Consider the following 24,448-nt stretch of genomic DNA (forward strand, 5'->3'; position numbering starts at 1 on the left):
AGGACACGGATTAATCAAGGACAGTCAGCATGGATTTGTCAAGGGAAGGTCGTGTCTGACTAACTTGGTTGAATTTTTTGAGGTGGTAACAAGGAGGGTCGATGAGGGTAGTGCGTTTGATGTAGTCGACATGGATTTTTAGCAAGGCTTTTGACAAGGTCCCACATGGCAGACTGATCACAAAAGTGAAAGCCCATGGGATCCAGGGTAAAGTGGCAAGTTGGAGCCAAAATTGGCTCAGAGGCAGGAAGCAAAGGGTAATGGTTGATGGGTGTTTTTGTGACTGGAAGGCTGTTTCCAGTGGGGTTCCGCAGGGCTCAGTACTGGGTCCCTTGCTTTTTGTGGTATATATCAATGATCTAGACTTGAATGTAGGGGGTGTGATTAAGTAGTTCGCAGATGATACTAAAATCAGCTGTGTGGTTGATAATGAAGAAGAAAGCTGCAGACTGCAGGAAGATATCAATGACCTGGTCAGGTGGGCAGAACAGTGGCAAATGGAATTCAATCCGGAGAAGTGTGAGGTAATGCATTTGGGGAGGGCTTAGAAGGAAAGGGAATACACATTAAATGGTAGGACACGGAGTAGTGTAGAGGAACAAAGGGATCTTGGAGTGCATGTCCACAGATCTCTGAAGGTAGCAGGCCAGGTAGATAAGGTGGTTAAGAAGGCATACGGGATACTTGTATTCTATGTCACGGCTAATAAAGGCAAGAGCAGGGGGGTTTATGCTTGAACTGTATAAAACACTCGGTTAGGCCTCAGCTAGAGTACTACATGCAGTTCTGGTCACCACATTACAGGAAGGATGTGATTGCACTAGAGAGGGTACAGAGGAGATTTACGAGGATTTTGCCTGGACTGGAGAAGTTTAGCTACGAGGAAAGATTAGATAGGCTGGGGTTGTTTTCTTTGGAACAGGGGAGGCTGGGGGAGACCTTATTTAGGTGTATAAACTATGAGGGGCCTAGATAGAGTGGCTAGGAAGGACCTATTTCCCTTAGCAGAGGGGTCAACAACCAGGGGGCACAGATTTAAAGTAACTGGTGGAAGGTTTAGAGGGGGTTTGAGATGAAATTTCTTCACCCAGAGGGTGGTGGGTGTCTGGAACTCACTGTCTGAAAGGGTGGTAGAGGCAGAAACCCTCACCACATTTAAAAAGTGCTTGGATGTGCACTTGAAGTGCCGTAACCTACAGGGCTACAGACCGAGATCTGGAAAGTGGGATTAGGCTGGATAGCTTTGTTGGCCGGCGCGGACACGATGGGCCGAAATGGCCTCCTTCTGTGCCGTAAATTTCTGATTCTAACAAACTATTCCCAAAACATCCATCCTTGGAAGCAATGAGTTAAGCAGCATAAAGTCTAATGTAGAAGCCACTTGTGTGCCCCGGAGTTAACGCACTATAATCAGACCCACATTCTTAGAGGGCAGAAAATCAAAGACAACTCATAGAACCTTAAGACAGAGTGATCTCCTGGACGAGTTTCGATCGCCTAGATGGGTCGGAGAGGAATTTCCCAGATTTTTTCTCCCAAATTGGCCATTGGGTTTTTAATCTGGTTTTTCGCCTCTCCCGGGAGATCACATGGGTTCGGGTGGGTTGGAGAGTGGAAGTAGATTTGAGGTTAGGATCAGATATGATCTTATTTAATGGCGGAGTGGGCTCGAGGGGCCGATTGGCCTACTCCTGCTCCTATTTCTTATGTTCTTATGTAACCTTCACAGAGCTGTCAAACAATGACAATTCATCTGTCAAAATTTTTGACAGATGAATCGTCATACGTTGACATTCTCTGCAACCAGCTTTCCCTTAATTGGCCTGCTGAGCCCGCTGGGCGGGCTTAACAAGGTCAATCAAGGGAAAATAGCGTGGGTTGGCCAGAAGTTGATGGAGGCGGGACTGAAATCCGACAAGTGGGAACCCCGCCTCCAAAAGCTCCCCATTGAGAAAATCACCCCCAATGTGTCTGTGCTAGTTCTTTGCTGGAGCAATTTCCCCTTAAAAGATGAAATGATCTCCACCTCAACCACTCCCCTTGGCAAAGCATTCCATACTCCAACAACTCTCTGTGGAAAGAAATTAATTCCTAACCAATGTCCTAATGCTTTAAAATTGATGACCTCTCATCACAGACAACCCAACTAAGAAAAAGTCTTCCCCTATTAAAAACTCCACTAAATCTTCTCTTAGCCTTCTCTACTCCAATGGAAAGAATACCAGTATCTCCAGTCTCTCCTCACAGCTATAGCCTTCCATCTTGGCATTATCCTAGTGAATCTATGTTGATCGCTCTCTATGGCTTCAATGTCCTTTATATAATGAGGAGCCCAAAACTGCAGACAGTACCCGAACCGTGGCCTAACCAATGTTTTGCACAAATCCAATGTTCACTCTTTACTCTTGTACTCTATGCTCCTATTTATAAAACCCCAAATCCTGTTGGGTGTTTTTTGGCTTTATCGACCTGCACTCGCACTTTCCGGGAAATTATGTATTTGAACCCCAAGGTGTCTCTATTAATCCACACCCTTTAGTGTCTTTCATACACCAGATTTTACAGCAAGTTCGATTATTTGCTGCAAACGGTAAAGTATTCAAAAAACTAATTTAAAACACTGAAAATATAGGTTATTCTGTTTAAATAATTAAGTACCCTTCACTGCTATGCATCATCATCCCAAGTTTACATAATACATGTTCCAAATTAAACATAACCTCAATATTCCCCAAATGCGCTGCCCTCAGCCAAATTCACACCAGACTTACAAGGAAGTGAGTTTTCTCCGGGTGCTCCGGTTTCCTCCCACAGTCCAAAGATGTGCGGGTTAGGTTGATTGACCATGATAAAAATTGACCCTTAGTGTTAGGGGGGATTAAATACGCGGGGTTACGGGGATAGGGCTTGGGTGGGATGGCTGTCGGTGTAGGGTTTGGATGATCAGCCATGATCTCGTTGAATGGCGGAGCAGGCTCGAAGGGCCGAAGGGCCTACTCCTGCTCCTATCTTTCTATGATGTGCCTGCACTGAGCCTTTCGAACAGTAATGGGTTAAGAATGTCTCCATATGCGAGAAAGACTCAATTAGCTGTTAGTCTCACACACAATAAAATTAGCACCGAAAGCGACACACGCACACGCGCACACGCACACGCACACGCACACACACGCTTTCTGCTTTAAGCAGAGCAGTTACATTGTGAACAGATGTGAATTTTACAGGGCAATTACTTTCAAAGGTTCACTTCCAAAAAAGTGTGAGCCACAAACTGTGCCAGGCACACATCGTACCTTCTCGAGGGTTTCAATCCGCTGCTTTAGGAGGCGATTTTCTGTTCTGAGTCTCTGTGGAACAACAGGAAAGTCAGGTTAGTCTACAGGCACATTGGGTCAAAACCGAATGGAGAGCCTGCTGCCATGTGCTGGCACACATCTTTGCAGTAATTCCTGTATAATCTGTATGTGCAGCACAAAACACAAGATCAGATGCAAGGGCAGGCCAAACTGTACACCTGATGGCAGACTCAGTATAGCTTCTCCATGAATGTTGCAAGTCTGGTAGGTTCAAAGTGCCAGTCTTGCTTAATCCCATTGTGCTTTTGCACAATGCTTTAAATTACTTCAGAAAGGTACCAGGAATGCAAATTGCCTTTCAATAAGTCTCAAGTAGCAGTTTAAAAAAAAAAGTCTGTTGCTTGATTGCTTCCATTTACAAAACATGCCAAAGGACCCCACACAACAGAGACCCGCACAGGGGTACATGAGGTTTTTACAGCACACCCAATAAAGGCCATGCCGCCACCCAGCAAAGACAGTCAAGGATTACCAGCGGAGTTACAGAATTCCTCAGGGGTCGAGGAACGGTTGTGTTTTCCACTGATTACTGCAGGATGTGCTGTCGCCGTCGGCTCCGGGGGAAAGAGGGTGGAGATGCCCTTCGAGAGCGACAACAAGCAGCACTGCTCTGGGTTCTAGTAACTTACACAGCAACACATTGCATGCGATCCCATCAGCCAGCACTATTCAAACAAAACAAAACTCTTTCCCAAAACCGCTGGTTTATTCAAGACCAAAACTATCCTGGAGACCACGAGGATTCACATGAAGTGAGTCTCAAACAATGTTCCACATGAATTTTTGACATTTGGTCAGATTATCTCTATCTCAAATATTGCTGAACAGACTGGTATAGACGCAGCACTGGATTCGACTTTCAGTTTAAAATGGACGATATTTGAATTTCATAGAATCTATGCTACAGGGATTTTCCAGCACAGTAGGAGGCCATTTAAATTTCAATGATACTTGTGTTAAAAATACTGAAGATTCGGTTACAAAATAAACTCAAAGGTACGTGGCATTACAGGGAATATGGTGCAAGGACAGACAGGTGGCCGAGGGGCAGAAAGCAGAGTCAGGGTACACTGGCGGGATGTGAAAAGTTTTGCGCCTCAGGGTCCTGTGCTGGAACCTCTGGTTTTCCATTTATATGAAGGATTTGGATATAGGTACAAGACGAATAACATTGAAGTTTGCTGATGATACCAGATTAGGGGGCATGGCAACACGAGGGGAAATGTCAGAGACTAGAGAAAGGCACGGGGGCTAGAGGAGAGGAACAATAGGTGGCAAGTGTAGCTCAATGCAGAGAAACATGAGCAATACATTTTGGGAAAAGAGGAAGTATAACGACAGCAACTTAGCTGAAGGCACGGCCGACAATGGTGGAGTGATTAAAATCAGGGATGCACAAGATGCCAGAACTGGGAGGAGCTCAGAGATCACAAAGGGTAGGGCTGGAGCAGGGAGGGGCGAGGCTATGGAGGGATTTGAAGACAAGGATAAGAATTTTTAAATTGAGGTGCTGCCGGACCAGGAGCCACAATAGGTCAGCGAACTCAGGGGTAAAGGGTCAACAGGACTTGGTGCTGACTGTCTCACCTGCTGACTCCCAAAGCCTCGCCACCATCTACAAGGCATAAGTCAGGAGTGTGATGGAATACTCTCCACTTGCCTGGATGAGTGCAGCTCCAACAACACTCAAGAAGCTCAACACCATCCAGGACAAAGCCGACTGCTTGATTGGCACCCCATCCACCACCTTAAAAATTCACTCCCTCCACCACCAACGTACCGTGGCTACAGTTTATACCATCTACAAGCTGCACTGCAGAAACTCGCCAAGGTTTCTTCGACTGCAGCTCCCAAACCTGCTACCTCTACCACCTAGAATGACAAGGGCAGCAGGCGCATGGGAACACCACCACCTCCAAGTTCCCCTCCAAGTCACACACCATCCCGACTTAGAAATATATCGCCGCTCCTTCATCGTCGTTGGGTCAAAATCCTGGACTTCCATTCCCAACAGCACTGTGGGAGTACCTTTAGCACAAACATCAGTTTGGGTGGAGCTAAGAAACAGCAAGGGGCAGAAAACATTGGTGGGGGTTGTTTATAGGCCTCCAAACAGTAGTTGTAATGTAGAGCAGAGTATAAATCAGGAAATTAGAGGTGCATGTAACAATGGTAATACAGTAATCATGGGGGGCTTTAATCTACATATAGACTGGGCAAGCCAAACTTGCAGTAATAGTGTGGAGGACGAATTCATGGAATGTATGCAAGATAGTTTTCTAGATCAGTATGTTGAGGAACTAACTAGGGAACAGGCTATTTTAGAGATTGTGCAATGAGAAAGGGTTAATTAATAACCTTATAGTAAAGGGGCCTTTAGGGAAGAGTGACCATAATAATGATAGAATTTTATATTGAGTTTGAAAGTGATTTAGTTAAATCCGAAACTAGGGTCTTAAATCTAAACAAAGCAAACTATGTAGGTATGAGGGGCGAGCTGGTTATTGGGAAACTACATTAAAAGGTATGACGGTAGACAAGCAATGGATAGCATTTAAAGAATTAATACATAATTTACAACAAATATACATTCCTTTAAGGTACAAAACCCGTGTCTTAAGGTCCAACCATGGCTAACAAGAGAAGTTAAAGAATGAGAGTAAATTAGCAAGAGACATAAGAACAAATTATAAACGTTTCTATAGGTATGTAAATAGGAAGAGATTAGTGAAAGTAAATGTGGGTCCATTAGAGGCAGAGGCAGGAGAAATTATAATGGGCAATAAGGAAATGGCAGAGACATTAAACAAATACTTTGTATCTGTCTTCACAGTAGAAGACAGAAAAAACATTCCAGAAATAATGGGGAACCAAGGGTCCAGAGAGAATGAGGAACTTAAAAGAAATCAATATAAGTAAAGACATAGTACTGGAGAAATTAATGGGACTAAGTGGTGACAAATCCCTTGGTGCAGACGACCTGCATCCTAGGGTTTTAAAGGAGGTAGCTGCAGAGATAGCGGATGCACTGGTATTAATCATCTAGAATCTAGGGAATTCTGGAACAGTCCCCATGGATGGATAAGGGGGAACCAGTGGATGCAGTGCATTTGGATTTTCAAAAAGCATTTGATAAGGTGCCACACAAGAGATTATTACACAAAAATAGGACTCATGGTATTGGGGGTAATATATTAGCATGGCTTGAGGATTGATTAACGGACAGAACACAGAGTCGGAATAAACGGGACTTTTTCAGGTTGGCAGGCTGTAACTAGCGGGATACCGTAAGGATCAGTGCTTGGGCTTCAACTATTTACAATCCATATTAATGACTTGGATGAAGGGACCGAGTGTACTGTATCCAAGTTTGCTGATGATACAAAGTTAGGTGGGACAGTAAGCTGTGAGGAGGATGCAAAGAGGCTGCAGAGATATAGACAGGTTGACTGAGTGGGCAAGAACATGGCAAATGGAATACAGTGTGGGGAAGTGTGAGGTTATCCACATTGGTAGGAAAAACAAAAAAGCAGAATATTTTTTGAATGGAGACTGGGAAACTTACACTTAGAGGGACCTGGTGTCCTTGTACATGAATCGCAGAAACTTAACATACAGGTACAGCAGGCAATTAGGAAAGCAAATGCTATATTAGCTTTTGTTACAAAGGGATTAGAGTATAAGAGTAAAGAAGTCTTACTACAATTATACAGGGCATTGGTGAGGCCACACCTGGAGTACTGTGTACAGTTCTGGCCTCCTTACCGAAGGAAAGACATACTTGCCTTAGAGGGAGTGCAGCGAAGGTTCACCAGACTGGTTCCTGGTGTAAAGTCTGTAGGTATTATGGCGAATTAATACACAGACTACAAGAGTAACTTTAACAGGACTTTACTATTCGAAGGTCAGGGCGAATCTGCCCAATAAATCCTGACACAGCACTTATATACCGGTGTGGTCACCGTCGGTATTACAGTATACAGCAGCCAAGATAAAGTAGTGCCACACCTAAAATAGTTCTCTTAAAGGTGGACGGTTACATACAATAGTTCTCTTAAAGGTAGAACAGTTACATACACTACACCTGGGATGAGGGGATTGCCCTATGAGGAGAGATTGAGTAGACTTGGCCTATATTCCCTAGAGTTTAGAAGAATGAGAGGTGATTTCATTGAAACATAAAATTCTTAAGGGCTTGACAGGGCTAAAGAATCACTTGCAATGGTTTTTCTTCCTCCTCCTGCACCATCACCTCTGGAGTTCCCCGAGGATCTATCCTTGGCCCCCTCCTATTTCTCATCTACACGCTGCCCCTCGGTGACATCATCCGAAAACACAGCGTCAGTTTCCACATGTACGCTGACGACACCCAGCTCTACCTCACCACCACTTCTCTCGACCCCTCCACTGACATCCAGTACTGGATGAGCAGAAAGTTTCTCCAATTAAATAATAGGAAGACCGAAGCCATCGTCTTCAGTCCCCGCCACAAACTCTGTTCCCTAGCCACTGACTCCATCTCTCTCCGTCATTTGTCTGAGGCTGAACCAGACTGTTCGTAACCTTGGTGTCTTATTTGAGCACGAGATGAGCTTCCGACCATATATCTGCGCCATCTCAAGACCGCCTACTTCCACCTCTAACATCGCCCGTCTCCGCCCTTGCCTCAGCTCATCTGCTGAAACCCTCATCCATGCCTGTGTTACCTCTAGACTTGACTGTTCCAACGCACGCCTGGCCGGCCTCCTATCTTCCACCCTACATAGACTTGAGCTCATTCAAAAGTTGCAGACAGGTCGAGAAGGATGAAGAGGAATAGTTTACCACAGTCACATAGGATGTAATTTATGACTTTGATAAGGGCTGAAAATCTGATTGGAGGGATTCAAACATGGAGTACTGGGAGAGAGGGACACAGATTTGGAAGGCGACAGCATATTCAAGGACTTGGGAGGGGAATACAGGGTAGGACATTTAGGACTGAGATGAGGAGAAATTTCTTCACTCAGAGGGTGGTGAACCTGTGGAATTCTCTACCACAGAAGGCTGTGGAGGCCAAGTCACTGAATATATTTGAGGAGATAGATTTCTAGACACAAAAGGCATCAAGGGGTATGGGGAGAGAGTGAGAATATGGTATTGAGATAGAGGAACAGCCATGATCATACTGAATGGCGGAGCAGACTCGAAGGGCCGACTCCTGCTCCTATGTTTCTATGAAAGGGAGGTTGGAGACAGGACAATAGTTTACAAGGACGGACGGGGGGGGGGGGGGTCAAGGGTTTTTTTTTTTTTTTTTTTTTTTTTTTTTTTTTTTTTTGAGGACAGAGGTGATAACGGCAGATTTGAAGGGGAAGGGAACAGTACCCGAGGAGGGGAAACTATTAACAGTATAGTTTTGCTATCGAACTATTAACAGTATCAGCCAGCATGGGGGCCAGGAATGGAGGTTGGTGGTCAGCAGTTTGGTGGGAATAAAGTTGGGGGTTCAGGAGGTGGGTCTCAGATGGGATGAACTCAGAGGGCACGAGGGGAGAGTGGAGAGAAACTAGAGAAAGATGAGTTCTGGGCTGGGGCAGGGGGCAACCTTAGAGGAAGTTTGGCCCAGTGGGCTAGGGGAAGAGGCAGATAAGATTCTTGGAGGGGCGGAATGGAGATATCTTTATAAAGGTGGAAATTTTATATACACAAGGACATTGAATATTATTAGATAGAAATTACACCATGTAAAAAGGCCTTTTGGCCCAACCATGTAGGTGTTTATCCTCCCTGCGAGCAACAGTCCTAATCCCATGTGCCTGCATCTATCTAACCTATTTGTATATGTTGACATGGTCTCGGCTTCAATCACTAACTCAGATAGTACATTCTACAACCTCACAAACTACAGTAAAAAAAAAATAATTCTCTGCGCTCTAAAATTTTTTACATTTAATCTTGTAACTCCCTTAGCTTCAGGCTCAAGCACTGGAAACAGCATTTCTATCTGTCCCATCCACATATAATTTGAAACATCTCTATCAAATCACCCCAGAATGTCCTCTGTTCTAACAAGAACAGACCCAATTTTTCCAAGTCTTTTGTTGTATTTGCATTCCCTCACACCAGGTAGCAGCCTGGTGAATCTGTATTGTATTCTCTCCACTGCATCCACATCCTTCCTATAGTGTGGAGCCCAAAGCTGCACACAGTACTCCGACTGTGGCCTTACTGAAGTTTTATATGGATTCACCATTACATCTCAACTTTTATAGGAACAGAAGTACGTCATTCAGCCCCTCGAGCTTGTTTCACCATTCAATGAGATCATGGCTGATCTGTATCCTAAATATCTACCCGCCTGGGCTCCGTATCCTTCAATACCCTTTGCTCGTAAAAAATCTATCAATCTCAGATTTAAAATTATTAGTTGAGCTGGCATCTACTGCTTTTTGTGGGAGTGAGTTCCACACTTTGCGTGAAGTAGTATTCCCTAACTTCTCTCCTGAATGGCCTGGCTCTGACTTTAAGGTTATGTCCCCTTGTCCTAGGCTCCTCCACCAATGGAAAAAGGTGTTCTCCATCTCCCCCATCAATTCCTTTCAAAATCCTAGAAACCTCAATCAAATCACCCCTTAACCTTCTATATTCCAGGGAATACAAGCCTTGTTTATGCAATCTCTCCTCATAATTTAACCCTTGGAGCCTTGGTAACAATCTGCACTTTAAAGGCCAATATATCCCTTCAGGTGCGGTGCCCAGACTGTACACCGTACTCCTGGTGTGGTCTAACCAGGGCTTTGTATAGCTGAAGCAAATCTTCCTCCCTTTATATTCTAATTCTTATTGATTGATGCCATCACCAATCAAAACAGAAGCAAGTGCCCCCTACTTAAAAGGGACACAACCAATATACTGTAGCTTTTAACTAAATCGTAAATGAAACTTAATAAATCAAATTAAAATACAATTCCTTGGGGGGGGGGGGGGGGTTGGGAAAGAGGAGAGGAGGATGACGCAGCACTCCAGTCCCTCCGGTACCCACCAGTCACGGAAAGCCTCAAACCCTGCGTGCTCCATCTCCAGGGACACCTGGGCACGAACGTAACCACGGAAGATAGGCAGGCAGTCGGGCCGAACGACCCCCTCGACTGCACGCTGCCTGGACCTGTTATTGGCCACCTTGGCCAGACCCAGCCGTACGAGCAGGTCCTCCGAATTACCCTCCCCACTCCGCACCAGGTGGCCAAAGGTCAGGAGTGTGGGACTAAAGTGCAGCCAAAAATTGAGGAGTAGCCCCTTTAAATATTGGGCTGCAACTTCTCACACTCTATATAAACTAGATATAAACCCCTCTAGTTATAAAGTCTAACAGTCCATTAGCTTTTTAGATTATTTTTTGTACCTGACCATTACATTTTAGTGATCTGTGTACATGGACCCCTAATTCCATACATCTTGCAAAAAACCCCAATGTAAAGGCAAGTCACGTTGAATTGGTACCACACATTGGTAGGCCACTGCTGCAGATCTGGGCAGCCCATTATCCCTCCCTAACCCCCTCCACCTCTCTTTCTTTGACCAAGCTTTTGGTTAGCGTCCATGTATTTTGATTACGCCTCTGTGAAGAGCCTTGGGATGTTTTTCTATGTGAAAGGTGTTATATTAATGCAAGTTGATGTTGGATATTGGATAATGGAAAGCGTAGATTCACTGGAATGAGACGAGGAATATATAATCTGCTGGTAGACTCACAGAGGGTAATTAGCCGGGAAGAAAGACTCAAAAGTTTGGCTTTTTTTCCCCCTGTAGCAGGGAAAGTTAAGGTGAATGTAAATTAGGGAAAGTCGTGAAAGATCGTCTTGAGTTGATGAATCAGTAACAAGGGGCACAGACTGAGGATGAAGGGGAGAACTCTAAGAAATGTTTTAACACAGAGCTTTACCATAAGGGGCTATTGAGGCAGAGACTAAAAGGGGAGATTTTCCTGCCCTTGCGATTATTGGATAGTCTGGGAACACCTGCCTGAATTTCCTCTATTCACTGTACCAGCTGATCTAGTAAAGCCAGGCGCGGGACCAGGAAACCTCTCATGTCGAAAAGGAAACCGGGTAAGTAGTCAAAAAGATATAATAAAAGAATGTGGGGGGGGGGGGGGGGGGGGAAGGGGAATTGATGAGAGATGACCGCTCCAGCTGAAGCACTAGAGCTGGTAGACATGATGGGCTGAATGGCCTTTTTCTGTGCTGCAGTTTCTGTGATTCTGGGTCGGTACCTCCAGGCCTCTCCCCCCCACCCCCTTGCCATTTTTGGTCACCTCTCACCCACCTCTGGAAATGATCACTGGTAAGTGCACACAAGCAGCCGTTGCAGTGTTGCTGGGCTGACTTCCCTACTTGCATGCACCACCCCCCCCTTCCCCCGGAGACAGTCAAATTAAGCTCATGAACTGTATGTGGAATACTGAAACAGCAATGGCAAACTGAATCAGGACATCAAACATTGGCCTGGAGTGTGCAGTCACCGGGGAACGATGGCACCAGCCGATCATTACACTTACCCAAAAGACATCCTATGGGGTTTTGCACTGGAACTTACAGCGATTAGAAATCTAAAACAGCGCAGCGCCCTCTACAGGGGATCTGGGCAAGCAACTGTATATCTCCTTAACCAATCAGAATCAAGAAATCTTACCAGAGTCTGAACCAGGAAGTGTCAGTTACAATATTGAATTCAATGTCAATTCATGAACAGAAAGCAAAGAGAAGGAAAGAAAGGTTGGATTGAGAGAGATAAGAGAGAAAGAAAGAAAAAGTTTTTAAAAAATGTTTATTTAAATTTTTTATTTTTTAAAAAAATCTCTAGTAATTAAAATCTGAAGGAATGAGAGACTCCACACTTGTAAAAGTTAATTTTCAGTGCCAGAGAGGTTGTTTGGAAGTAATTAAGACTTATCACGCCACACTTGAATAGACGAGCCCGAACTTTTTCTGGCGAGTTCAGTGAGTATCGATCATGTAAGCACAGCCACTTCACGCCGTCCCGTGTGTTTGAATGGCGAGTCTCTTAGCGAGATACCGGTATAGCGAAGCTTCTGGAGGAGCAGGGCCACTCCGACAGCAACCTAATACAACAGCAAAATACTGCCGATGCTGGAAATCTGAAATTACAACAGAAAATGCTGGAAGCACTCAGCAGGCCAGGCAGCATCCGTGGAGAGAGAAACAGAGTTAACGTTTCAGGTCTGGTTCTGACGAAGGGTCACAGACCTGAAGCGTTAACTCGGTTTCTCTCTCCACGGAGGCTGCCTGGCCTGCTGAGTGCTTCCAGCATTTTCTAATGTTATTTCAGACAGCAACCTCTTGATTTCCACGTTTAACTGCACACATGCAGTTGCCGGAAGTTGCTGTCCCATTTACACTTTAATAACAGTGAGCACCGATAGCCTCACCTTTACTTCTACTGCAAGATCCAGGCCATCACAATCCACATGAAGAGCCTGCCCAGTGCAGTGATGGAGCTCATGCAGGAGGCTCCAGCCCCACCTGGTGGAGAGACTGCGCATGCAGGCTCAGTGTGAGACAGCTTTAAACGGAGCTGAAAGCAGCACCACCCCTTCACCCTGCCTATGGTGGGCCAGAAATTCGGGTCTCCACGGGTGAGTACGCGCTGGGTACTCACGCGTAGGCCCAACAAAAGTGCCGGTTTCGTGCATGTGCGGGAAACCGGAACTTCCGTTCCTTTAAAGGAAGGGGTTCAGAGGTCGAACGCGTGCGACGGAGAGGCAGCGCGTACGCCTGGAACTTCCGGTGTTTTTTTGCAGCTTTCTCCGGGAGGGTAAGCCTCCAGCAGCTACGCTTATAAAAAGCAGTCGCAAGGCCTGCTTTTAACAAGATAAGTGGTGAATTAAGTAAAATTAAAACATTTTTTCCACAGGTTTATTATTTTTATAAATACTTTAAAGAGAGGTAAGTTTATTTTTAGCCCCGTTAGAAACTGCAATTAACTTTCAAAAATTTAAATTACTTTTTAAAAGTTATTTTATGTAATTTATAGTTATTTTAAAAATGTGATTTTTTTAAAATGTATTTGAAGCTTTAGTTATGTTTTGGGGCTGAATTGTATTCATAGATTTGACAGCTCTTCCTGTCAAATCTATGAATACAGATTCCCTGCTACCATTGGCTCTCCATGGCTTCGAACTAACTGCGCCCCTGGGATACGCAAGCACTGCGCGCCGGCAGTTGGAGCAGGCCCAGGATCGGAATCCCACGGGGGCCCACAGCACAACGGCCGGCACGCTAGGTAAGTGCAGGTCGGGGGCTTGCACCCGCGGGAAGCCTCCGACCCGAATTTCTGGGCCACAAATGTCCAGCCTGGCTCTGTACTACACACACACACCCCGACATCTGAACAACTCCGCCTCCTCTCAGCCGAATCAATCCCACTGCAAGGGACTGTGCATTTACAGGCAGCAATTCTACACAGCGTGCATTTCACAACAGAATAGGGCTCCAAAAATGTCAGAGTTTACTATGAGAATTCTTTTTGGAGAAATTGTAGATTTTATTTTTTTTATATTAAAATGCAAACTATAAAACACATTTTATTTTATTTTGCTTCGAGAGGCTGAAAAACAGCGTATGTAGGACGTCAGATTCTGAATCTAGGCCACATGTAGAAGTCAAAACAGATCGAGGGGACACGCAAATGGTGCTGCTGTGGAACTGAGTTCAGACAGAAACTCGAAAGATCTCCCCTTTGCCCTGTGCACACTCATTTTATAATGCTGACTGGTGTCATTTAGTAGCCGTAACGAGAGGTTGGGGGTTCAAGCGCCACTCCAGGACTTGGAGACAATTGAAGTTGGCCTTGCAGTGCGGTACTGCATTATTGGAGGTGTTGTGGGGAAGACCTGCACCTGAAGCCCCATCTGCCTGTTCCAGAGATGAGGGCGGACATTAAAGATGCCGTGGTGTAACTGGAAGGTTCCCCAAAGGCCATTCTTGCCAAGAAACAAATAAATTGTCCAGTCACCTCGCTGCTTTTTCCAGGGCCTTGCTGTGGGCTAAATGGCTGCCGTACTTGCCTACACAACTGCCAATGCATCTCAAAGTAATTGGGGCGATTGGAGATGTTTTGGAGACACAAGCTGCAAACATAAAGGCTTCTTTCACGTGCCGTTTACTGCATCTTTGACAATAGCAGGTGGTTTGCAATTTGTAAGAATGCAGGCTGAATATGCAAGGAGAAATGCTAGGCCAGATCCAATGTGTTCGTAAAATTCAACAGTTTCCAGCTGAGACTCAAAGTTCAAATCCATATCGACTGGATGCTGCCACCCCCCTCTCTCTCTCTCTCTCTCTCTCTCTCTCTCTCTCTGATTCCAATGGTCATTAGATTTAGCAGACTCAATCCAGTTCCTACTGGGCATGAATCAAGAGTGCAAAAAGCCTGCTGGGATAATTCTGTGCCAATTGCCATTCTCAATCAGCTGTGTCAGAAAGCTGGTAAACACGAGAAATAAACCGTCTGCTGTCCTGTGGAGTTTGGGCAGCCTCAACACAGCTCCCAGCGGACACAGGTCCACTAAATTGGCAGCATCAGTCAGTGCATAACAGATTGGCAATGCAACACCGACACAAAACTGTGCCTCTTGAAGCTGCTGCAGCATAAAACTGGTTTTTAAACTGGACGTTTTATGAAGAAATCCCAAGGCAAGGTCAGATTTCTCCATTTGCCCACTTACTGGCACATTGTTTCTGTTGCATAATGATTACTTCTTAGGCAGTCCCTCGGAACCGAAGATGACTTGCTTCCACATTAAAAATGAGTTCTCAGGTGACTGATGAGTCCAGTGCGGGACCTACAGTCTCTGTCACAGGTGGGGCAGACGGTGGTTGAAGGGGCGGGTGGGTGGGGTGCTTGGGTTGACGTGCGCTCCTTCCGCTTGGCTTCCGCCTGCTCCCAGCGAAGAGACTCGAGGTGTTCGGCACCTTCCCGGATGCTTCTCCTCCACTTTGTGCGGTCTTGGGCCAGGGATTCCCAGGTGTCGGTGGGGATGTTGCACTTTTTCAAGGAGGCTTTGAGGGTGTCCTTGAAGCGTTTCCTCTGCCCACCTGGGGCTCTCCTGCCGTGCCGGAGCTCCGAGTAGAACGCTTGTTTTGGGAGTCTCGTACGGGCATGCAGACGATGTGACCCGTCCAGCGGAGCTGATCGAGCGTGGTCAAAGTTTCGATGCTGGGGATGTTGGCCTGAGCGAGAGCACTGACGTTGGTGCGCCTATCCTGTCAATGGGTTTGCAGGATCTTGCGGAGGCAGCGTTGGTGGTACCTCTCCAGTGCTTTGAGGTACCTGCTGTACATGGTCCATGTCTCTGAGGCATACAGCAGGGCGGGTATCACTGCTGCTCTGTAGACCATGAGCTTAGTGCCGGATTTGAGGTCCTGGTCTTCAAACACACTCTTCCTCAGGCGACTGAAGGCTGCACTGGCACACTGAACATGGTGTTGGACTTCGTCATCGACGTCTGCTCGTGTTGACAGTAGGCTCCCGAGGTATGGAAAGTGGTCCACGTTGTCCAAGGCCTTGTCGTGGATTTTGATAATCGGGGGGCAGTACTGTGTGGCGGGGGCAGGTTGGTAGAGGACCTTTGTCTTACGGATGTTTAGTGTAAAGCCTATGCTCTCATATGCTTCGGTGAAGGCGTTGACGATGGTTTGGAGTTCGACCTCTGAGTGAGCGCAGACGCAAGCGTCGTCTGCATACTGTAATTCGACGACAGAGGATGGGACAACCTTGGATCTGGGCTGGAGGTTGAACAGTTTCCCGTTTGTTCTGTAAATTAGCTCCACTCCAGCGGGGAGCTTATTGAGGGTGAGATGGGGTATTGCAGCAAGGAAGATCGAGAAGAGCGTTGGTGCGATGACACAGCCTTGCTTGGCCCCGGTCAGTACGTGAATTGGGTCTGTGGTGGAACCGTTGGTCAGGATCACGGCTTGCATGTTGTCATGAAGCAGGCGGAGGATGGTGACAAACTTTTGAGGGCAGCCGAATTTCAGGAGGACACTCCATAATTAGCACTTTCAATAATAGCAGTTTCCTTTGAGTCGCTGACATTGCCTTTTGGAAGTTAGGACCTGGAATCCTGGGACTGTGCCAGTAATTTGCGGGTAAAAAAGTCTGAAAACCACTGGTGCCAAAGAGCCGCTATCCTGCACAGGGAGGGAGGGAGGCGGGCGGGCACAGGGAGGGAGGGAGGCGGGCGGGCACAGGGAGGGAGATGAGTACAGGCAGGCAGGGAGGGAGGGATGCACAGGGAGGGAGGGAGGGAGATGAGTACAGGCAGGCAGGGAGGGAGGGAGGCGGGCAAAGGCAGGGAGGGAGGAGGGCAGAGGCAGGGAGGGAGGCGAGTACAGGCAGGGAGGGAGGGGCGATGTTACGGAGGATGGAGGATGTGGGGCTGGAAGCTCAGCTCGAGGCTGAAGGGGATGCTGAAGTTGTGAACAGTCTGGTTCAGCCCAAGACAGTGACCGGAGCAGATGATGGGAGCTGAAGATGATTGCTTCGGTCTTCACATCCCACGATGTATATCCCAGGGTGAATATAGGAGCACTCGCTGCAGAAGCATCGTAAAAGTGACTCAGCTGGCAGGAGCCAAAAGTGTTACATTTGCCATCAAAAAGTGAGAGAGAGAAAGCTACCCAAAAGAGCAGTCACTGCACTTCTGAGGTTTACAGTTCCATTTTGTTTGGAGAGACAGCTTGCACTAGGGCAGAAAGGACAGTTACTCGTATGTGGCAATAACAAATTCACACATATTCATATGGTGTACGACAAACTGGTCTCCTCAAATCGACTCCAGAACATAATACTGATCCAAGAATAGATATGTCTTGCCATTCACTCAGGAACAGAACTCCTGGGGCACTCAATTCAGTGCATTTTAATAGCAGAATCTTCACCAGCTCACACAAGGTCAATGCCAAATCACTGCTAGAGATCCGAGCACACTTTCCAGGTCTAACCTCTTGTGTAAACTGTGTTTTTTGCATTTCTTTCAGCAGTGCTAAACAAAGTCAGAAAATATCAAAATCAGCAGCATCAGAGATCAGCAAAAGGGCTGGCATTAATCTGCAGTGTACAGAAACCTTGGCCCAAGTGGGCCATCCCTCAGCCCAACCAGCAATCTGGTCTCAGCTAGAATACCAGGCCGAATTCGGAATTAAGCTGCATTATGACTTTAAATGGGTGGCACCAACAGGCAGATGGGCAGACAAATCACGTGGTTGTATCCAGAGAAAATGAAAAGGCACGTCAAATATTTCACAGCACACAAGACACAATACGGATGAGAAAAACCCATTCGGTCCATCTCGGTTCATCCATTCACAAAAGCCTACAGTCCCTGCAACACAATGGCTGATGGGCTCTTCAATGATTCCAGGGTTTTCATCTCCACTGCTTTATCTGGGAGTCCATTCCATGTGCGGATCAGTCTGTGACAAACTTTCTGACCTCAGTCCTAAATTTTCCTCTTACTAGTTTGAAGCTGAGCTCCCTAGTTCTACTGTCACAGTTTAACTTGAAGTTGTGTTCCATATTTACCTCTTATAGCTTGTGAAACATATAAGCATAGAAGATAGGAGCAGGAGTAGGCCATTCGGCCCCTCGAGCCTGCTCCGCCATTTAATGAGATCATGGCTGATCATCCAAATTCAGTACCCTGCCCATCTCCCCATATCCCTTGAGCCTTAAGAAATATATCTAACTCCTTCTCGAATACATTTAATGAATTGGCCTCTACTGCCTTCTGTGGTAGAGAATTCCACAGGTTCACCACTCTCTGGGTGAAGAAATTCCTCCTCATTTCTATCCTAAATGGCTTACCCCTTATCCTTAGATTGTGACCCCTGGTTCTGGACTCCCCGACCATCGGGGACATCCTTCCTGCATCTAGTCTGTCCAGTCCTGTCAAAATTTTATAAGTTTCAATGAGATCCCCTCTCATTCTTCTAAACTCCAGCGAGTACAAGCCCAATCGACCCAATCTCTCCTCAAACGTCATTCCTGTACCTATACAAGATCACCTCTCTGCCATTGTACCAGTTACTTCAGTTATAAAAAGAGAAGCCTTCAAGCAAGACAGGTTTGATTGGCTCACAACTGGAGGAAGCTTCAGAGCTCGACTACTTTAACTCTCTGCGCATTATTTAATGACATCCGCCACACATGGCCTTGTCCCCAACAGCATCCTGCCTGCACATCCCAACATCAACATCAAGTAGCATTAAAAAAAATTCTAAATACCAGACACTCTCAAACACAACTGGAAAATATGGCATCTATGCGGTCTGTCAAAGTGACAATCTTCATACTGTGATCCAGGGAAAGGCTCGCACTTGCTGGGCTGCGGTTTCTGCTCGATTATGCTGGTTATTTCGACGCTACAGTGCAAAAGATCGTGGAATTTTAAGCACAAATCGCGTTCGGTGCAACTTGAGTTTCCGCAATTTTTGCACTAGTTTTAAAAACATCGCGCAAGGAGCTGGCCGCGCCCCCAAAACTGGCCCCAGGATGACTTGACCACCGTTGGGAGTTTCTGCTAATTGTGCTTGTCTGCAGGCCTTTGATGAGACTCTTAACATTAAGCTGGATCTTTTGGGCACAAAGACACTAACAGGTACGTTTTGAATGTAATTTTTTTTTTTTTTAATTTACTAAGTAACTGACTATTGTACCCCAATATAACTAGAAAATAGCTTTGTATATTTTTTAAAAGTCATTTTCAGTCATTTAAAATCGGGTTACTCACAGGTGGTGGATTGACAGATTAAAAATACTTATTTTTTTTGATAAATACATTTCCAGATGTATTAATCAAACTTTACCAAGTTACTACTTAAATAGATCATGGAATATATTTTAAAGCGAAATGTTTCTTTTTTTAAATTATGTTTAAAGCGCAGTCCAATTGCGCTGGTTCATGGCAGATTTTGCGTTCAGTCATATGCAAATGAGTTTGTGCAGAAACTAGGGGGAAAACACTTTACAAAACAGGCAGAATTTTGGGTGCAATTTCCGCCAGAATTGCCGATTGCACCCATAGCGGAAACTCTACCCCCATTAGCTTTATTCTGAAGAAGTTCAAAAGCAGATCAATTAAAATCTGTTCAGTGACGTCAGCCGCCACCTTTGAAATCAATGTTCCTCACACAGATTTGCTGCAAAATGGGACGAGTGCTTGAAGCCGTTCCCAAAAATAAGTGGAAACTCACTCCTTCACTCCTAGTCATGTTGTGCCTCAGGCACATGACTCCAGATATTGGCTGGTACCCATCACATAGCCAACAAGCCAGGAAAGGTGCAGTGGGATATGTGGGGGAAACATCATACTGAAAGGGAGTTCGCTCATTCCCATTTTCACCCATACAAAATATACTGCCAGCTCGCAATGGTTCAATGGCTTTATCCAACTGAGCAAAAAAGGTTCCCGGTTCAACCGTGGGTCTTGCCCTGTTAACTCAAGCGAGCGAGCAGAAGGGGCGCTAGTGTCCCCGATGCTTGTGGGTGTCAGAGGGGGGATATGGGCCTTGGTTCATACTCCCAATCACTACGTAATGATCCCTGCCTGAAGTGTGCATAAAGGAGTATTAGGTGAGGATGGGGCCAGGCTTGGTTTTAATGCCTCTCTATTCTCCCCGTCCAACTACTACAACAACTTGCATTTATATAGCGTCTTTAGTGTAGTACTACATCCCAAGGGGCTTCACAGGAGCGTTCTCAAACCAGCCGAGCCACATAAGCAGATATTGGGGCAGATCACCAAAAGCTTGGTCAGAGGTAGGTCTTAAAGGAGGAAAGATAGGTAGAGAAGGGGCGAGGGCCTCGGCAGCTGAAGGCACGGCCACCAATAGTGGAGCGATTAAAATCGAGGATGCTCAAGAGGCCAGAATTGGAGGAGCACAGATATCTCGGAGGGTTGTAGGGCTGGAGGAGGATAGAGATGGGCAGAGACGAGGTCGTGGAGGGATTTGAAAACAAGGATGAGAATTTTTAAATCAAGGCGTTGCTTAACCGGGAGCGAGTTAGGATACGAGCAGCAGAGTTTTGGATGATCTTAAGTTTATGGAGGGTGGAAGATGGGAACCGGCCAGGAGCGTGTCGGAATAGTCAAGACTAGAGGTAACAACAAAGACATGGATGAGAGTTTCAGCAGCAGATGAGCTGAGGCACAGGAGGAGTCAGGTGATGTTACGGAGATGGAAACAGGCGGTCTTAGTGATGGCACGGATATGTGGTCAGAAGCTCATCTCGGGGTCAAATACGTCACCAAGGTTGCGAACAATCTGGTTCAGCCTCAGACAGTGGCTAGGGAGAGGGGTGGAGTCGGTGGCTAGGGAACAGAGTTTGTGGCCGGGACCGAAGAGAATGGCTTCAGTCTTCCCAATATTTAGCTGGAGGAAATTTCTGCTCATCCAGTTCTGGATGTCGGACAAGCAGTCTGACAATGTAGAGACAGTGGAGGGGTTGAGAGAGGTGGTGGAGAGGTAGAGCTGGATGTTGTAAGCGTACATGTGGAAACTGACGCTGGGTTTTCGGATGATGTCGCAGAGGGGCAACATGTAGATGAGAAATAGGAGGGGGCCAAGGACAGATCCTTGGGGGACTCCAGACGTAATGGTGTGGGAGCGGGAAGAGAAGCCGTTGCAGGTGATTCTCTGGCTTTGATTAGATAGATAAGAATGGAACCAGGCGACTGCAGTCCCACCCAGCTGGACGATGGTGGAGAGGCGTTGAAGGAGGATGGAGTGATCAACATGTCAAATACTTAGGATGGTGTGAAACCATTCAAATTTAAGTGTAGGATAAAAAATATTTTTAATTTACTGGCCCAGGGCCAATACAAATGACCTCAACTTCACCAGTCCAGATAGAATGGCCCAGTTACTCATTTCAGCAAAACTGCAATCCCACCTCGCACTCAGTAATGATTTTAAAACAAACCGCCTGTTAACACAGGCTGTGTACTTGGGTTTAGTTATATTCTGAACTCAAACTGATCCACACATGATTTGTAAGAAATTATTTCAATAACGAATTCCCATCACTTTGCTGGAGATAGCTCCTTTACCTTAACTGACAGCAGGAATACAAGCCAATGCCCTCATAATGAGGATACATGCTGTGTAATGTTAGTGCTTCAATGATTCTCTTTGTCTGTGCCAAATTGGACCACAGTCCCTTTGACAACAATAACCCCAGTAGGAGGCTGTAGAGCCTGTGGACCTGCCAGGCTTCTCGCTGATTCTGTGGCACCACCCACTAACCTGGAGCTTAAATGAGACTCCACCATTACAAGAGTCTTGTATTTGACGACCAAAATAAGGTAAAATGGACCATTTCCAGGGGCGGGGGGGGGGGGAGGGGGGAGGTGGATTACATTTCTTTTGAATCATGGAAAAAAACATTTTATATTTCAAATGAAATCCTGCCACAGGAAAATTGCACCAATTCATTCAGATCAGAAGTGTTCTCAACAACAATTAGTCACAGTATGGAAAGGACTATCAACCAGGGAATGTGCAACAAGGTGGCCAGTGAGAAGGGGTAAGCAAGAGAAACCCAGAGATTATGACTCAAACCATGCACCGGCTGGCCAGTCAAAGTATACCAACTGTAGTTTAGAGTACTTCCAGTCCACAAAATAAACTCTGCAGTACCGGCATCGTTAGGGAAAGAGAGATCAACCCAACGGTACACACGATCACACTTTGATCAATATCCAAGGGCAGAGAACACTAATATAACAGCACATACAGCAATGGCAAAGGAAGCCCAGATGGATCAGGTTTGTTGCACCTTTGCAACATATAACTTTATATAGCAAGGTGGAACCTCTGCTAGTCCAAGGTAGAGCAGGCTCACATTTCCGCTGCTCCAAACTGGCCAGTTTCCAAACACCAGTTATTGTTTTTCCTCTAACTATTCGAACCCCCACCTTTAGGTGGGATGGTGATGGTGAGCTTCCGAGCACTGTAGGAAGCAGCATCAGCCATGGCTCAGTGAGTAGCACTATCGCCCGAGTCAGAAGATGGTGGGTTCAAGTCCCACTCCAGAGACTTGAGCACAAAAATCTGGGCTGACATTCCAGTGCGGAGCTGGGCGAGTGCTGCACTGTCGGAGGGGCCGTCTTTCAGATGAGACATTAAACCGAGGCCCCCTCAGGTGGATGCAAATGATCCTATGGCAGTATTTTGAAGAGGAGCGGGGGAGTTCTCCCCGGTGTCCTGGCCAATAGTTATCCCTCAATCAACATCACTAAAACAGATTATCTGGTCATTATCTCATTGCTGTTTGTGGGAGCTTGCTGTGTGCAAATTGGCTGCTGCATCTCCTACATTACAACAGTGACAAAAGTACAGAAAGTACTTCATTGGCTGTAAATGTAAGTCTTTCTTTCTTTTGCTCACACTGACTGATGACATTTCCAGTTGAACAAATGGAGATCAATCAGAGGTCAGGTACTGCCCTACTAGGAGGAAGAAAGGGCTAAGATCCCGACTCATGTACCTCCTGGCGCTGGTTATAACAAGGGTTCTGCAAAGGAGCTGGGCACTGTGTGCAACATACAAGGAGATACTAGCGAGGGTGTCACATTTATGGATTTTTTGGCCATGTTACCATAGAGCTTGTGTAATTTATATCTAAATTATATTCTCAAATTTGACCCAAAAAGGATCAAAATCCTTACAGCAGCCAAAGGCTGAGGATTGGGAGGTCATCTTTAAAGGATCAGAGGAAAGACTGAGGAGAAAAATATTCAGCCTGCTAACAGGGACAGTGTAGCAACTTTATTTGCTTCAGTACAGGGAGTGATACTGAATTAAGGTGAAGTACGGTGAGATTTACTACTAATGTTGCTCTACTTATTCACTTAACAATTGTAAAATAAAGCAGTTTGCTCATTTACATTCAGCCTCGTCTCACTAAAGTGCTAATCAGACCGCCGTTCAGAAACTGGAGTATCACCCGTGGAGGCAAGTGTGAACTTATGGCATCCAGTGCATCTAACGAAGGCCCCTTGAGTCACGCTATTGCAGGACTAGATATTGGGCAGTAAAAGGTAAACTGCTCATTGTAGGGAATGTGCGGCCCACTTACAGGAAGAGACCAGTGACACTGAACCTAGGGGAATGCCTAGTGCAAACGCGAATTTGTCACATTGGGGAAGAGAAGCGAGATAACCGGCTCCTTCCCAAAATAATGTACTTTAAAGTCAAGCACAAATTATATTCCCTGTAAATCTTAATCAACAGTATATTCCTACCCGATTATTATGTTTGAGCAAACAACACTTAATTATCTTACTGGGTTTCCAGTAATTACACAGGCTCTTGTGGTTTTTAAAATACAAGCAGCAAGTTAATCAGCAGAAAATTAACTCCACTTGCAATCATAAAATTGTAATTTTTAATACAATTGCACATTTATATCCAATGTGTGGAGCTCAGATTGCCCGATACAGAAAAGTATCCCAATTAAAACAGATGTTTCACACATTCTATTGTGAAAACTTACTTTAATTTCAATCTGTTCCTCCATTTCTTTATTTTTGATTGTAGTGTATTCCTTTTCAAGTCTGTGGGACAAAAAAGTCACAACAGAACCCCTAAATAAACATACATTTTTCTCTGATGAGATTACAGCCTCCTGCCCCTCCCCACCCCAGGAATGCGATGAGTATACAAGGCTGCTTCCACTTCCCCACCCAGAGTCTGAATCAAGCCAAGGTTCATCAGGACCAACAGGGAATTTTCACCACATCCTTCCTGGGAACATAAGTACTCATCACAAGACTGCCCCTAAACCAATCGCACTCGGAACCACGAGGCCAGCAGGGACATGGCAGTCACTCTGCAATTAGAACGTGTAAGAGTTATAAAATTACTTTTGATTTTTATCTGCCAATTCACATCTCTCTGCACGAGGCATTGGCTCCCAGCTAGGGTACAGTCCCACAGACACTAGTCACACTCGCCAAAGTGCCCATGATTCACAGGTGAGCCAAGTTAGTTCATGTCAGCAGTCGAAGCAGTCAGTGGTGTCTGTCT

At 45.8% G+C, this 24,448-nt stretch overlaps 1 protein-coding gene across 9 annotated transcripts in view; it reads right to left on the reverse strand.

Annotated features, from left to right (window-relative positions):
- LOC147097543 (EVI5-like protein) overlaps positions 1 to 24,448 on the reverse strand; it is a 330,047-nt gene that overhangs the window by 160,045 nt on the left and 145,554 nt on the right. For all 9 annotated transcript variants that reach the window (XM_085971478.1, XM_085971482.1, XM_085971475.1 and 6 more), the window contains exons 10-11: positions 23,916 to 23,976; positions 3,294 to 3,347 (exon numbers count right to left, since the gene is read on the reverse strand). In XM_085971478.1, the coding sequence (XP_085827604.1) occupies positions 3,294 to 3,347; positions 23,916 to 23,976 (115 nt within the window). The remainder of the gene's footprint in view (positions 1 to 3,293; positions 3,348 to 23,915; positions 23,977 to 24,448) is intronic.

This window comes from Somniosus microcephalus, chromosome 31 (assembly GCF_052327205.1).
Source record: "Somniosus microcephalus isolate GS21.2 chromosome 31, FLI_Smic_1.0, whole genome shotgun sequence".
Lineage (NCBI taxonomy): Eukaryota > Metazoa > Chordata > Chondrichthyes > Squaliformes > Somniosidae > Somniosus > Somniosus microcephalus.